Source organism: Lathyrus oleraceus, chromosome 4 (genome assembly GCF_024323335.1).
Source record: "Lathyrus oleraceus cultivar Zhongwan6 chromosome 4, CAAS_Psat_ZW6_1.0, whole genome shotgun sequence".
Classification (NCBI taxonomy): Eukaryota; Viridiplantae; Streptophyta; class Magnoliopsida; order Fabales; family Fabaceae; genus Lathyrus; species Lathyrus oleraceus.
The window spans coordinates 422,652,284-422,668,850 of NC_066582.1; the positions used below are offsets into that span (position 1 = coordinate 422,652,284).

Below are 16,567 nucleotides of genomic sequence, written 5' to 3' on the forward strand. Positions count from 1 at the left end.
TTGGGAAAAAATTAGTCGACTTAGTTAGTCTATCCACAACAACCAAAATTGAATCACTTCCTTTCATGGTCTTTGGAAAACCCACTACAAAATCCACAGAGATATTATCCTACTTCCACTCAAGAATTCTCAAATGTTGCATCAATCTAGACAGCTTATGATGCTCGATCTTTTACTTATGATAATTCATATAAGAATACACAAACTTGACAATATCCTTCTTCATACCAGGACACATAAACATCTTCTTAAGATCATGATACATCTTCGTGGCTTCGGGATGAATACTCAAACTACTCTTGTGACCGTCTTCCAAAATTCTCTTCTTAAGCTCTAGAAAATACAACATACAAACTCTGACCTTCCTTGATCTCCTCTAGTACGCTACTAGTCAGCTTCAACATACCCAACTTCACACTTCTTGGCGTTATCTCACACACCAAGCTAGGATCTTTAAACTGCCCAATCAAATCCAATTCTCTAACCACTAGTGTCGACATATGCAAAGACTTCCTACTCGATGCATCTTCTAGCACATTAGCTTTACCATTAGGGTAACTTAACTCAAAATCTTCTAATAGCAACAAAGAGCAAGATCAAGCATTAGCCTGCAGAAGAGATCAGATGGGGACAACTTGGACTAGACAAAACTAGGAATTTCATGATACCATGGATGACATACACATCTACTTTAACTCCTATGTGATTTAGCAGTTTCATAATTTTCTCAGTTTTATTTTTAGTTATTTCCCTTTTGTACTTCAATTTAACCAAGAGTATTAGCTAGTCTGATGAATGCCCTTCCCCTTTTGTAATTTCTATATGCTTTATTTAATCAATAAGTTTGTGGCATGTATTTGTTTCAGTTAATGATTTGCTACCTTATCAATGACAATATGAAAGATAAAATGAGACAAGTCACAAAAAAGTATAAACAAAAAGAGTTGATCATCACAAAAGTTCTCGATGCAGATTAACATTTGATGAAAAAATGGATAGTCAACTACATTATACTTAATCTCTAGATATCTTAGCTAGTAAGGTTTTAGCCAAATATTTCATTGTTTACTTTTCCTCCTAATTAGAGTATTCATACAATTCTTATTTTCTAGAATTTGCTTTATTTCTACTTAGTTTTTGGTCTGATAAATTACACATTAAGGAAATTATTTCTGGAAACTCTAAGCCTTTTCAAACTAACCTGTATGAAATAAGTATACTTATTGTTTAACAACTTTGAGCTTGAGCCCTTATTTCAGTGACATAGCTTAATTTGTAGCCATTTGACTGAAAGATTAAATCTTTCCACCATCTTTAGAGCTAGGTATAAAAGTTTAGTTTCCTTGTCATATGCAAAAGTTTAAGTTTGGGGTTGCTCTTGGAATTTAGAAATGTTTAAGTTTGGGATTTGGGTAGTAGAGAAAAATGGTCAATATAAATAAAAAGAAAAGATAAATGTATAAAATAAAGAAGTTAAAATGACTTCTACACGTAAAAAAATGATGAAAATGAATGAAAAAGACAAAAAAAAAATCATTCTCTAGTACCGATTGACCAACTAAAGATCGTTATGAAAGGATCATGGTAACATAAGAAAAATTAGGTACCTAACTCCAAAGGTTTAAGCCTACTATCCCAAAATATCCTACCCTAGCATAAGCCTCATTACAACCTTGAAAGACCTCAAAAGTGTGTGTTTAGATATGACTTTGATTGACTTCGTTAGAAAGTTTTCAAACTTATGCTAAAGTGCTCTAGTACGTTGATTGCATGATTACCCTGTCAATTTGAATGAACAAAGGTGAGATGAGAGACAAGTTGAGTACATGTGATGTTGGAAGAACCTTTTGGTATTATCTAGATTGAATCAAGGAACGGATGTGATGGTCAGAAGCAATACAATGGTGATATTCATTGGTAAGGGTAAGCATTTTATTTCTCTTGAAAATTTCATTTTACACACAAGTTACTTGAGGAAGCAACATAGTAAGTTTATGGTTGTGATGACACTGTCATTCCATAATATTTATGATAATTTTTTATAGAACTTACGTAATTTTGAGAAAAATATGAGTTAACGTGAAGAAGAAATGAGGAAAATAGAAGAAGAGAAGTAATTGTGGACTTAGAAGAAAAAGGAAGCAAAATAACCATTTTGGCTATTGGAATTATTGTGACCGTGATGCCACTATCATGGTCGTGATGCTTTAATTCATGGTCACCGTGGAGCGTTTGACTGACATGTTTTTTGCTTTTTAAAAGGAAAGAGAAGCCATTTTTCCAAGGGGTTGTGATTTTGAGGAACATAAGTGACGGCTAGGTAATATTGGAGCTCGAGAATTGGAGATTTTCACCCTTGGAGACCTTTTTCTATTGATTCTCATCTATTGTTCATCTAAAATCATGGTAATTATTTGTTTAACTACAAATAGATAATTTACTCTTGAATAGGTTTTGTTAAACGGGGCTGATTAGAGTTATTGAACCATGTAGTTGGCTTTGTACTATTCTATTGATTTGATATTCTAGTTTTATTCAATAAACTTTTATCGTTATGCTTTTCATATGTTGATAAGCATATGAATTGAACCTAGGATCATAGTGATTATTGACTATAACGTTATGAACTGGATCTAAGATAAGTGTTCAAACTTAGTAATTAACTAGGAATAGATAATTATAAGTTTGTGATCAAGAAATTAACGAGCATTCTTGCTTGTTTTTACTTCGAATTCTCCTAAGTTATTAAGGAGTTCTCGTTAACAAGAGTGGGTTATACACTAAGGAATTGGGTATAACAATAGTGTTAATTTATGGTAATTTTTGCAAATCAACTTAAGAAAATAGACACAATTACCAACAGTGATAATTAGTGGACTTGAAACGAAACTTTTGCTTTCTCATTATCATATTTTCTCTAAATTTTATTCGCGCAATTCACTTTTGCTAAAAACAATATGAAAACCCCTTGTACTGACTTTTAAAATGAACAATCATAAGTTTTTTAAATTAAAAAATCTCGGTGGAGATGATCTTTTATTTTATTACTTCGACATGATTAGTTCACTCGTAAAAAAAGTCATCACTTCCCTAAGTTGGACAAAGTTTGGGAATGGAGGAAAGGAAGGAGTAGTTATCATGACTTGATCGTCCCTCCCTAGAGGAGTAGGCGGAGGATTAGTAGTCGCTTTGTTGCCTACAACTGTTTGTCGCTCAATTACAGAACCGGTGGCTTTGGAAGCTTTCAACGTATGATGGATCTAATAGGAAAAGCTCGAATCTAAACTTGACATAGTTGGTATGTAGATGGAGATTTGTGCTTTGATTGAAAGATGTCTAGATTTGATTTGATCAAATCGAGAAATGTTGAATGATGAAGATTGTACGAATCAAAAGTTTATTCCCGCATACGACACCAATGTTTTGCTATGGAACTAGATAGTGACCAAGGAGGTTGAATTCACAGTATGTTATGGTGGTTCAAGGTTTCCGATGCAATGGAGAAGGGGTTGACCTGCAAGGTTAGAACTCCAACTTTCAAGTCAGTAAGGGAGCAAGAGATGAATTTTGAATGAGAAATATTTAAATACTTGAAGTGTGGCACATTTTCCTCTTTAAATAGGTTAAATGGTTAGTAATTGTATGTGTGTGGATGTGGACCATTGGATCAATTCTGGGAAATTAGCAAGGTATCCTTGTGAGGGACATTCTGCGAGGCATAAGGAAAGTGGTCCTCCTCCTACTCTTTATATGATATCTTATTTCTTTGTTACTAGATGCCCACTTCTTGGAATTTGCGGCCGACCATGAACATTGATGATCTTATACTTGCAGGAAATAATATGTCTGAATTTTCCAACATCAAATTTGTACTGGAAGTAAAATTATATATAAAAGATCTAGGAAACCTTAAATACTTCATTATCATTTGAGGTTACAAGACCCTCTAATGGAATATCCCTATGTTAAAGAAATTGTAGTCTTGATCTTTTTCAAGAGCCTTGACTTTCTGGTGCTAAACCATCACCCACCCCTATGGATCAAAGCCACAAAATACCCTCTCATTATGATACTTATCGACTCCACTAGTTTTAGAAGTTTAATGAGTAACCTATTATATTTAACACACTCAAGCCTTATATTAGTTCCTTTGTATGTAGGTTACATCAATTCCTAATCAAACCAACAAAGACACACATGTAAGCTGCAATCACGGTCATCAAGTACATCAAGCAGGAACCAACACAAGGATTAATCTTTAAAAAAATATGTCCCTCTCCTTGACAAGATTTACTAATTTAGACTAGGGGCAGTAATAGATACCAGAAGATTCCCAACTAGGCTCCATTTTTGTAAATTTAGAGTGCACAACCTAAGAGGGGGTGAATTATGTTATACATATTTTTAGAGTTTTTAAGTGATGGTTCTTTTTTTTTCCTGAAATATGTTGATGAACTTATGAAGATAAGTTCAGAATTTAAATGCAGAAAAATAAAGAACACAACGATGTATATTGTTTCTGTTTTCCAATCAAGGGTACATCTAGTCCCTCACACCCCATGATAGATTTTAACTATTGTTAAATCTTTGTACAAGCATCACACCAAAACTTCTCCTACAATCTTCTAACAACAACAAAGAAGCACAACACTTCCTTGATTTCCAAAATACCAACAACAATGGTGGACTTTGAATCACCCCAATTCAAAGGACCTTTTCCAATAAACAGAAAGACTAACCTTCCTATTTGTAAACTCCTGTAGACAACATAACTACTTTATTATAGATAAAAATCACCACACACTTGGTGAAATATTACAATAAACAGATAATTTTAATACATACTAACTTTGCAGCAAACTTAATAATTTAGAGAGATTTGATGCTTTTCTGATATTCCAAAAATTATGCTCTTCCCTTTCATGTAACAATTAATAATAACGGATTTACTTATGTTTTCAAGGAATTAGAAACTTTTATACGATATGAAAATTATGCACTAAAAGTTTATGTTAAAAAATTATGAACACAATAAATATTTTATTGGAAAGAGGTTATCTAAAATATGAAAATTCTAGCTTTAAATACATCACAACATGCCTCTTGAAAATGTGTTGCAACTCTTGAAAAATGTTCATGATTAATTGAAATGATATGTGAAAAAGGTTTCATGAACAATTGCATTGAAAAGGTATTGCAATGTTTCAGAATTTTCAGAAAGATCCATGGTCTAATCGATTGGGGTATTTCATACAAATATTTGGCACTAAATGTAACATTAACAAAATATGCAAAAATACATTGATCCAATCGATTGTGGTATTCATCCAATCGATTATGGGGAGTTGATTTTAGAAAGAAAAAAAGACCATTCAATCGATTTTAGAGAAAGCAACAATTGATTGGAACCAGTAAACAGGGAGCATTTCCAAAGTTAGGAACAAAGTGACAATTGATTGAGGCATACTATACAATTGATTATGGCGTTTTAAAGATCCCATACAATTGATTGTTCCAAGCATCCAATCGATTGTGGTTGTGCCAAAAATCAATTTTCTCCAATTTTCACAAAGTTTTGTGAATGAAAACATGATTCAAAAACTTCTAAAACCATAAAGAAGATTTTAGATGAAGTGAGATACTTGAGCATTTAATGTATAACCAATAAATTAAATTTCCACAAGTACCTTGATCAAAAGAATACTTTCTTGAATTCCATGAATTAGCCCATGAACAGATGCTTCAAATCTTTTTTCTTTGATCTCTCTTCCATGATAATCTTCAAGTACCTACGAAACAATTAGTAGTATTTTCTAGGTACTCAATACTATTTGGGTCCTCTTGGGTTAGATCTCTTTCTCACCCATACATACTCACCATAAGGAATACCATTATTTCTTATGTAGCAAGTATTAGAAGTATGACATTTTGCATTATAATAAAAATAGATAGTTCTAAAAACATGATTCCTTTTATTGACATAAAAGTTATTTCTATAATAAGGCCTTTTATGATGATATAAAACATGTACTTTCATTGATTCCTTATCATTGAATTTGCTAGTATCCTTTACGAAGATAGTTTAACTTGTACTAGGTTTATCAAAATTAAAAAATCCATGTCCATATTTATTACTTGAATATCTTTGACTATTTAACACATTTTCTAAACCAATTTGATATTTTTCATATTTCTTGATCACTTTGTTTAATTCAACAATTTTATATTCATGATCTTGACATTTATTGCATGTAGAATTTTTGACTTCTTCTAATTCCACTTTTGTTTCATTAGCCATACTTTCTAGTTTTAAAATACTTTTCTTTTGATTTAAACATTGTCTAGAAATTTTCAAAAATTCTTCATATAATTCATGAAAAGCATTTTATAATCATCATATGAAGGACTATAATCAATTTCAAAATCACTAACATCATGTTATTTATCACTTGAATGATGTGATGTCATCATTGCCCTATTTGTATGGTATTCATATGAAGATGAACTAATTTCATTGTCATCCTATGCTACATATGATTTCTTTGGCCTTTTGCCCTTCCGGATTTTGGATTTATTCTTATTTTCAAATGTAGGGCATTCATTTTTGACATATCCTCTTTTTTCACATTCAAAGCATGTAACCTTCCTTATTGGTGCTTCTTTAAGAGTGATATCCTTTTTCCTAAAAAATTTAAAGAACTTTTCAAACCTTTTGATAAGATCATCATCTTCATCATTAGTGGAATAATCATCTTGATTGCTATCATTATTTTTTACTTTAGTCTTTAAGGTAAGACGTTTTGAATTATTTATTTCATCTTTATGCCTTTCTAGTTTTTCAAGTTTTATCTTGTGTTCTTGAAGTTTACTAAACAATGTTGCAAAAACATTTTTGAAAGACTTTTCTTTTCCAAAATAGTTGTTACCTTTGGTTGCCAAACTTTTGTTAAAGATCTAAGAACTTTTAGATTTAATTCATCATTTGTAAAAGTGTTACCGAAAGCCATCAAATGATTTATTAAATGACTAAATCTCTTTTGCAAATCAAGAATAGATTCATGGGAATCCATTATAAACATTTTATATTCTTGTGATAAAATCTTTACTTTAGATCTTTTTACCTCTATCGTGCCTTCATGTGTGACTTATAAAGTGTCCAAAATATACTTTCCTGCTTTACAATGAGATATACGAAATGATTCATCCACACCTAGGGTTGATTGAAGCATGTTCTTTGCCTTCTTGTAAAACATGACTTTCTTCTTGTCATTATCATCCCAAGAGCCTTTTACTTTTATATGTTCTACATCATTGATGACCGTCTTAGGGATGTACGGACCATTTTCAATTGCATCCCATATATCTTCTTTTTGTGCTTCCAAATACGTCTGCATGCGAATTTTCCAAAAAATGATATTGTTCACCAACAAAGCATGGAGGTTTGTTGCTACTGCCACCATCTCTAAAAACCATATTAGCGGAAGACAATTTTACCCAGATCTATGAGCAAGTTACCTTAACCTACTCTGATGTCAATTGTAAGTTCAAAGTGCAGGATCTAAGAGGGGGTGAATTAGGTTACAGATTTTGAGTTTTTAAGTGATGGTTCTTATGTTCTTATTTTTTCAAAGATATGTTGATGAACATGTGAAGTAAAATGCAGAATTTAAATGCAGAAAAATAAAGAATACAACGATGTATACTAGTTCCCCGTTCCAATCAAGGGTACATCTAGTCCCCTCACTCCCCGTAAGAGATTTCCACTATTGTTAGATCTTTGTACAAGTCTCACACAAAGACTTCTCATACAATCTTCTAACAACAACAAAGAAGCACACAACTTTCTTGATTCAAATGTCTTTTTCAAACAAATAAAAAGACAATCTTCCTGTTTGTAAACTCCTGTAGAAAATACAACTACTTTCTTACCTACAAAAATCACCACACACTTGGTGAAATATTACAGTAAACTGATAATTTGAATACATACAAACTTTACAGCATACTTAATAAATTTGAGAGGCTTGTTTCTTTTCTGATATTTAAAAAATTAGGTTCTTCCCTTTCACGTAGCAATTAATAATAACTGATGTACTTAAGTGTTCAAGGACTTAGAAACTTTTATCTGATATGAAAGTTATGCACTAAAAGTTTATGTTAAAAAATTATGAACACAATAAATATTTTTCAGGAAAGAGGTTATTTGAAATCTGAAAATTCTGGCTATAAATAGGTCACAACATGCCTCCTGAAAATGTGTTACGATTCTTGAAAAATATTCATGATTAATTGCAATGATATGTGAAAAGGTTTCGTGAACATGTGCAATGAAAGTGTATTACAATGTTTCAGAATTTTCAAAAAGATTCATGGTCGAATCGATTGGGGTATTCCATACAATCAATTGACAATAAATGTAACGTTCAAAAATATGGAAAAAATACACGGATCCAATCGATTGTGGTCTTCATCCAATCTATCGCGGAGAATTGATTTTAGACAAAAACAAATCGATTGCAGGGAAAGCACAATTGACTGGAACATGTAAAAAAGGAGCATTTCCAAAGCCAAAAACAAAGTGACACTCGATTGAGACATATTATACAATCCACATTGCCATTTTAAAAAGCACATATAATTGATTGCAACAAGCATCCAAGCATCCAATCGATTGTGCTTGTGCCAAAAATCAATTTTCTTTTCACAAAATTTTATGAATGAAAACATGATTCAAAAACTTCTAAAACTCAAAAGAAGATTTAAGATGAAGTGGGATGCTTGAGCACTTAATGTATAACCAGGCAATTAAATTGTCACAAGTACCTTGATCAAAAGAAAATTTTCTTGAATTCCATGATTTAGCACATAAACAAATGATTCAAATCTTTTTTTTCTTTGATCTCTCTTCCATTATAATCTTTTGTTTTCATCAAAATCAATGCTTCCAAACACGATGAACATCTTTTTTATAATTTTTACCCTAGAACTTCACTCATTTGTTAAATGGATCTTCACTCATTTGTGAAAATGTAAAAAAAAAAACAAGCAGTATCCTGGTCATTCTAAAAAGCTGACTACACGACATTATCCAATGCCAATCAACTTCCTTAACCAAAACGTCAATGTTCTTACAAAATCCTTCCATCTTAGTCCTTTTATAGTTTTATTGCACAAACTTAATTTATTTTATTCTATTGTGATATAATTCAGCTAGTTAGTTAAACACAATAATACCTGCTTTTATTTTATTTAGTTGTTTACTTGATTAGAGTTATTTTTTCAATGTTAGTTAGTTTAACCCCGCACAATCCTTCATAGAAGATGGGAATGATAGAGTCCTCTCTATCCTATTTGTCTGAGAATTTATTCTAGGTTGGATTACCTATAATATAAATTTCCTTATCAAACCAAACAAAACTAACTTTTATAATTGAAAAGTTCATTTTTTAATTCACTATACTTTTAGCGATGTTTTTTAATAATTTTTAATTTAATTGACCTCCATTGCTAACATACATATCTACGGGTGTGCATAGTTCAAAACTCAAACCAAATAGAACCAAATATATGGATCAGTTTAGTTTTTAAAACCACTTTGATAAAACCGGTTTATATTTTTAAAATTGGTTTATGTTTGGATCGGTTTGGTTAATTACCGGTTTGTACTAACAAAAATAGTTTTTGTTTGGATCAATTTTAAAACCAAATTTCCCTCAAATTTAATTTTCATTCCAACAACTTCTTAACTCTATCCAATCGCTCTTGAAATCAATCACTATTTTTAAATTTTCAATCTGAAAAATCAAAATTGAATAATTACCTATAAGATAGGAAAAAAAAATCAGTTTTAAAAAAAGAGTTTTAAATCGGTAATTTCTTAAAAGAAACAGTTTTATAAAAAAAAAAAAATTATAAAAAAAAACCAATTTAAAAAAATTATAAAAATAAATCAAGTTTAAAAAAATTAATTTTATAGCAAAAATAATTTTATTTTATTTAACCTGCCTTTTTATTTCAACTAGTTTTAAACTTAGTTTATGTTAAACATAGGTATTTAAAAAAACTGCTTTAAATTTAACTCTTATAATCTCCACAAATAATATCTTGATTAAAAACAGGAATAATCTCATTGAATCTGTTACTAGACTAATTAACAACAATAAAATTCTTCAACCTACACTATGAATATAACAAAATATGAAACATGAAGAATCTTTATGTTTTTTCACTTCTAGTTCCATAAGCAATTAATCAGCTTCTTCTGCAATAAGCTTAATGATGCATAAAACAAAAGTAAAAACAGTGAAATTACAAGTCTATTTTACATTTTAAGACATGGACGACCCGATTTCTAAGACCATGTCTCGAACAAAATCTAACCCAAACTCATTATCTCAAAAAAGAATATATTCAAGTTAAGTGTTATTTTAAGTCTAAAATGCAATTCGGAAGTAAGAAAATGTTATTTCAAGATAAATTTAGAGAAATATGGAATACTAAGTATGACCAGATTCACTAAATCTAGAGTGATTCCCGAACTAAGTTATGTTTCAATGCAATTCGGAAGTAAAAAAATCCCACTACTGCAAAACAAATCTGACCATAAAGGAGCCTAGTTTAAAGTACAAAAATATGAGACCCGTGTAAGGGAAGGTTCAGTAACACATTAAGTCAATACTACGAGTTATGTGGTAATCCAGAAATATTTAATCGCATAAGCTAGAAAAATCACGCAACAACATAAACCCATAAGTGCAGAAAATGCACATATACTAAATTGAGTAGAATATGCAAAACAAAACTTTAGAATTCTTTACCGTTAAGTCATCTTCGAGTGTAACATAAGTTGAAGAGGTTGAACAATTAGCACCATCTTCCTTATAAAGTAATTCTATAAAACATATAAAGAGATTTCATTATGCCTCAAGTATAATAAATAATAATACATTAGCGAATATACTTAGTTATCATACCTTGCTCAAATCTCTCAAGAATACCAAAATCCTCATTTGTAATTAAGGAGGAAGATGTTCCTTTGAGCCAATCTTGGGTGCATATCAATGCTTCGACTGTTGTAGGTGTTAATGAGCTGCAATATGGATCAAGCACCCTTTCTCCTGTACTGAATGCAGATTCAGAAGCCACTGTGCTTATAGGTATAGACAGCACGTCTCTTGCAATGTTTGAAAGGATGGGATATCGTCCAAAGTTCACTTTCCACCACTCTAGAACATTTATCTCCATGTTATGTTCTAACTTCTCTCCAAGATAAGTAGTTAACTCATTATCTGCATTGTCACACCCTTCTAAAAGATAGAACTCAGCAGTTCCATAAGGATCACTAACACCACCAAAAACTTGCAACTCACCTGAATTACCTTGAGGAGGCATAAATCCAACACAACATTCCTCATAAATATATTTCAATCTAGACTCTAAATTTGCTTTAAAGGCGTCAACATCATCCTTATCATAATATTGCCTTACCATCCAATCGACCAATCTAATCTTGCTCCTAGGGTCGAATACTAGAGCAATCAACAATAATATGTTAAGCTTCTCATGATTTCCCTAATATTTATCATATTTCTTCTTCATTTTTTGAGCTACTGACCGTAGATGTTCATCTTCAGACGCATACATATCCACAATGCTCTTTCCAATACCCAGGATCTCAAACATATAAATATTGCTTATCAAATAAGATGACCTCGATATGTGTAAGGTAGAATCATAAAATAACTTCAAGAACGGGATGATTAAGTTAATATGCTTCCAATCTTCTTCTATCGGGACACCTTTCCCCTTCTTTGTCAACTCATTCACATACTTTTTATCTCGAAAACTTAATTCTTCAAAGGTCCTCTCATGTTTTGATGCGGATACTAACATCAAGTATGTTGAGTTCCAACGAGTCTCAACATCTATCCAAACTAAACCTTTATAGGCCATGCTTTCCTCATCAATGCATGCCTTGAATTTAGCAAGCCTCGCAGGAGAAGATCTAACATACCACACAGCATGGCGGATTCTACCAATAGAGCCATCAATGTCTTTCAAACCTTCTTTCACAACTAAATTCAATATATGCGCACAACACCGCATATGAAAATGGTTTCCACTCATAACTAAACTATTCCTAGACAAAAGCCTTCTCTTGAGATGCTCAACCCCAACATCATTAGATGAAGCATTATCAACTGTCAAACTAAGCACACGGTTTAACCCCCAACTACTCAAGCACATCTCCATTGTTGCACAAATAACATCCCCTGTATGACTTGTGACTTGACAAAAAGTTAAAATCTTCTTCTGTAAGTGCCAATTATTGTCAATGAAATGGACTGTCACACACATATAACTCAACTTTTGACAATATGAAGTCCACATATCAGTAGTGAGACAAACTCTTTGACAATTCAGAGAGAGAAATTTTTTCAAAATCATTTTTTCACTATCCCATAGTTTCAAGACATCACGCGCTAGTGTTGTGCGTGAACAAATTTGAAATCTTGGTGATGCGAGACTCATAAATTCATGAAAAGACTCATGTTCAACCTTCCGAAAAGGAATCTCCATGTTTATGAACATCTTAACCATTGATCTTCTAATGGCTTCTTGGTCAAACTTGACAATTAAAGGAGAGCGAACATGTTCTTTAACACTTGTCGTAGAAGATGATGTCCTTTGCCTCTTGTAAACAAGGCATCTCGATAAATGAGCATGCATGGAACTAGTTCCATTATTATACTTAATTTTTCGTGTCACAGTATTTGCACGAAGCTTTTTGTTCTTCTTCCGACGATACAATGAAATGCTTCCAAGCCTCTGAACGATTCCTTCGCTTCTTAGTGTGAGGAGGTGGCATTTCATTAGAGATTGTAGGTGGAGGGGTTGAAACTGTATTCTCGGATGTTACATAAGTTGTATCAACATTAGTCATCTTGATTCTGTTAAAAATAGGAAAACAAATTATGATAAAAAAAAACACACAATCAAAAAAACACACAATAGAAATAAATAACAAATGAATAATTATGATTCAACCATGCTAGCCTACTTTGTAAGTGTTCCATAAATTGAATCCATAATTGAATCCATAATAAATAATGTAAAATAAAACCCTATATAACACAACCCAACCTAACATTATAAGCACATTATTCCTCTTCTTGAACTCTTGAGTACCAATATGAAGACTATTCAATATATCAAAACCAGTAACAGCTACACCATCATTTGTCCCCAAACTTTAAATAGTATTAACTATTGAATTTATTTATGTGATGACTAACCTATTAGTGTTCATAAATAAGTTGTTCCTCAAAAAAAGATAAAATAAAATCAATATGTTTTCATAAGCTAAAAAGAGAGCTTATGGACATCACAAATACTTATGCAAGTAAATAAGCTCAAATAAATAAATCTAAACAGGCTCAATATCATGTTTCCTTTTTCTAAGACCGATTCATTTGAAAAGAACTCAACAATAAAGAGTGAGATGATAATCTCAATAGGTATTTATTAAAAAACATCAACCTGTACCAAACCCAATTATACCTTTTTCATATTCTAGAATGAACAATTTAATACTCGTGAACTTGTCTGAATTACAGGATGATTTACCATATCCACCAATTGGAATAGAATAGTACATCACATACTCCTCTACTAAGTAACCATGAAAACTCAAATGCCTTACACTCATTAATCTAATAAATCACATATCAACGTGAGTGTATCGGGTAAAATCATATAAGCCTTACAACTAAATCACAAGATACGTCGCATGTGACTGATTCATTAGGATAAATCACATATTATCTCATGTATAAATCACATATCTATAATTAGAAAGGCCATAATAAATCAGGTATCCTTCGGTTAAGTACTATCATGAATCACATATTGATTGATAAATTAGCAAATGTACTAGTATATAATGACAACTCATATTCAGAAAAGCTAAATGCAAGAAGAAAACCTATAATACAGTAGTTGCCTTACAGTGTCCACACCATGGTCCCAAACTATTAACTACTCTTTATTCCTTCCATCAATGACCATAAATCTGTTAGCAAAAGAGACCACTATTTATTCCTTCAATCAATGACCATAATATTTATAACAAGTTTGCATTACATGCCTGGTGAGCCTCAGTGTCAAGTGCCGCCACAGTAACCACACCCTTTAATATAGTAGCTATCTTACAGTGTCCACACCATGGAACAAAGAATTCAACAAGAACAACTACATTAGAATTCAGAACCTGACATTAATAACACACCACCCATAAAAACATGATACATTACAAACTAGATAAAACAAACAAAAAACTACTAATTCATAAAAATAAAAAAATCATCATATCAGAATCCAATCTCAATACTATAAAAAGACTATTGCACATTCACATAAATTTGAGTTGCATCTACACAAATTCTTCTACTAAATCCAAAACAAATAAAATCAAGCAATATTTCCCGATTCAAATATAACCATCAAACAACATAAGAAATTCTAACGTAACACGATTCAAATATCCAGAATCAAATACAAAATACTGAATCGGTTTTCAAATAAGTAGAATTTCACGATTTTATGTAACATCCAATCACAAAGAGTAGTTAATAGTTTGGGATCATGAAGTGGATCGATGAAAAGAAAAAAAAACCTTTTTATTGAAATTGGCAGGAGTGAGCTGAAGAACGAGCGAGGAGAACCTTATAGTGCGTAAGAAGGGACGGGATTGAAGAGAAAAAAAGATGAAAAAAGTTTGGATTTTTTAGAGTTAGGGATTCTGAAATTTGTGTTTTAGATTGATTTGAAATGATTATTGAAAAATGGTAATCGATTACTTGATCCGGTTTGTAACAATGGTTACCGTTTTTTTTTAATTTGATAAATGGACCACCAATTTTAAAATATAATTTTGGGTTGGATTTTAAAATTTAGATTAATTTAGATAGAAATTTGGTTCAGGATCAATAGTTATTTTGCACACCCCTAAACATATCACTCCCATGAATGAAAGCATTTCAATTTCATTAACCTATAATAAACGGATCTGAACTAACCTTCACCCGCTCATAAAACATTTCAACCACTATGACAGAATCATCACCTCCCAAACGAAACTCCACCATAGATCCATACAGATTTCTCAAAATCAAACTTAACCCCGACGGTTCCCTAACAAGAAACCCCATCGTCCCCACCGTACCACCATCCTCCGATCCCACCAACTCGCCTCCACAACCATCTCTCTCTAAAGACATCACCTTAAACGTCGCCGCAAAAACCTCCATCCGTCTCTTCATCCCACACCCTCCGCCACCTGCAAAACTCCCTCTCATTCTCTACTTCCACGGCGGCGGTTTCATCCTCTACCACTCTTCCTCATTGATCTTCCACCACTCATGTTCCGAACTCGCCGCTCAAATACCCGCGGCTGTCGCCTCCATCGATTACCGTCTCTCGCCGGAGCATCGTCTTCCCGCCGCCTACGACGACGCCGTCGATTCCCTTCTTTGGCTCAAATCCCAAGCAGAAAACCCAACTGAATCTGATCCGTGGATTAGAAACCACGTGGATTTCGATAACTGCTTCGTAATGGGAAACAGTGCAGGAGCTAACATTGCCTACTTCGCAGGTCTACGTGCACTCGACATCGATCTCTCTCCGATTAAGATCCGAGGGCTGATATTAAACTCTATATTTTTCAGTGGGGTCCAGAGAACGGAATCTGAACTTCGTTTAATTAACGATCGTATAGTGCCATTACCTGTTAGTGATCTCATGTGGAGCCTGTGTTTACCTGAGGGTGCAGATCGCGACCACGTGTACTGCAATCCAACGGTTGCGGATAGAGTGTATGGTGAGAAGATCGGACGGTTGCCGAGGTGTTTTGTTAATGGATATGGTGGAGATCCGTTGGTGGATAAGCAAAAGGAGTTGGTGAAGATTTTGAAGGCACGTGGGGTGCACGTGGTTTCGTGGTTTTGTGAAGATGGGTATCATGCTGTGGAAATCTTTGATGGTTCTAAAGCACGGGATTTGGTTGACAATGTTAAGAAATTTGTAGCTACTCGTCAATCCTCTTTGTGACTCTTTGGGCGAGGATGTGTGTGACTGTGTTGTGCCTTTTATTCTTGTAAGATAATATTGAATAGTTAGTTATAAAATTATGAGCAATATTATATTATTTGCAAATTACATTGAAAATAAAATTTTCCTGATGAATTAAGTTATTCTAAGGATGAGTTTGTTTTATGGTATAAAAGAATAATCTTACACATAATTTTTTTCAGACATAACATTTTAAAGAATAAGTATTGATAAATGGTGTTTGGATAGTATCTTAAAATCTTAAAAAAAAATATTTTTAAATTCTTTTTAATTAATAATATATTAAAATTTTAGATAAAAAGAAATTATAAAAATGAAATAGTGTGTAGTAGTGGAAGTAATCAACTATTTATACATAAATTTTGATAGTATCCATCGTTGGGAATAAATGATTCCCACCTTTGTCGTGATAGAATTAAAGTTTGATTTAACTCAACCC

The 16,567-nt window shown here is 32.4% G+C and overlaps 1 protein-coding gene and 1 pseudogene across 1 annotated transcript; one reads left to right on the top strand and one right to left on the bottom strand.

Moving 5' to 3' along the window:
• Positions 1–7,145: 7,145 nt before the first annotated feature.
• On the bottom strand, positions 7,146–15,098 carry LOC127137793 (zinc finger BED domain-containing protein RICESLEEPER 2-like; annotated as a pseudogene).
• On the top strand, positions 14,964–16,250 carry LOC127075819 (probable carboxylesterase 8). Its single transcript, XM_051017305.1, has one exon. It carries the CDS (start codon positions 15,109–15,111, stop codon positions 16,105–16,107), a length of 999 nt encoding a protein of 332 aa, XP_050873262.1. The 5' UTR covers positions 14,964–15,108; the 3' UTR covers positions 16,108–16,250.
• The last annotated feature ends 317 nt before the right edge of the window (positions 16,251–16,567 follow it).

Excerpts from the sequence above, each read along its gene's own strand:
- LOC127075819 (XM_051017305.1), top strand. The coding sequence starts at position 15,109 with ATGACAGAATCATCACCTCCCAAACGAAACTCCACCATAGATCCATAC.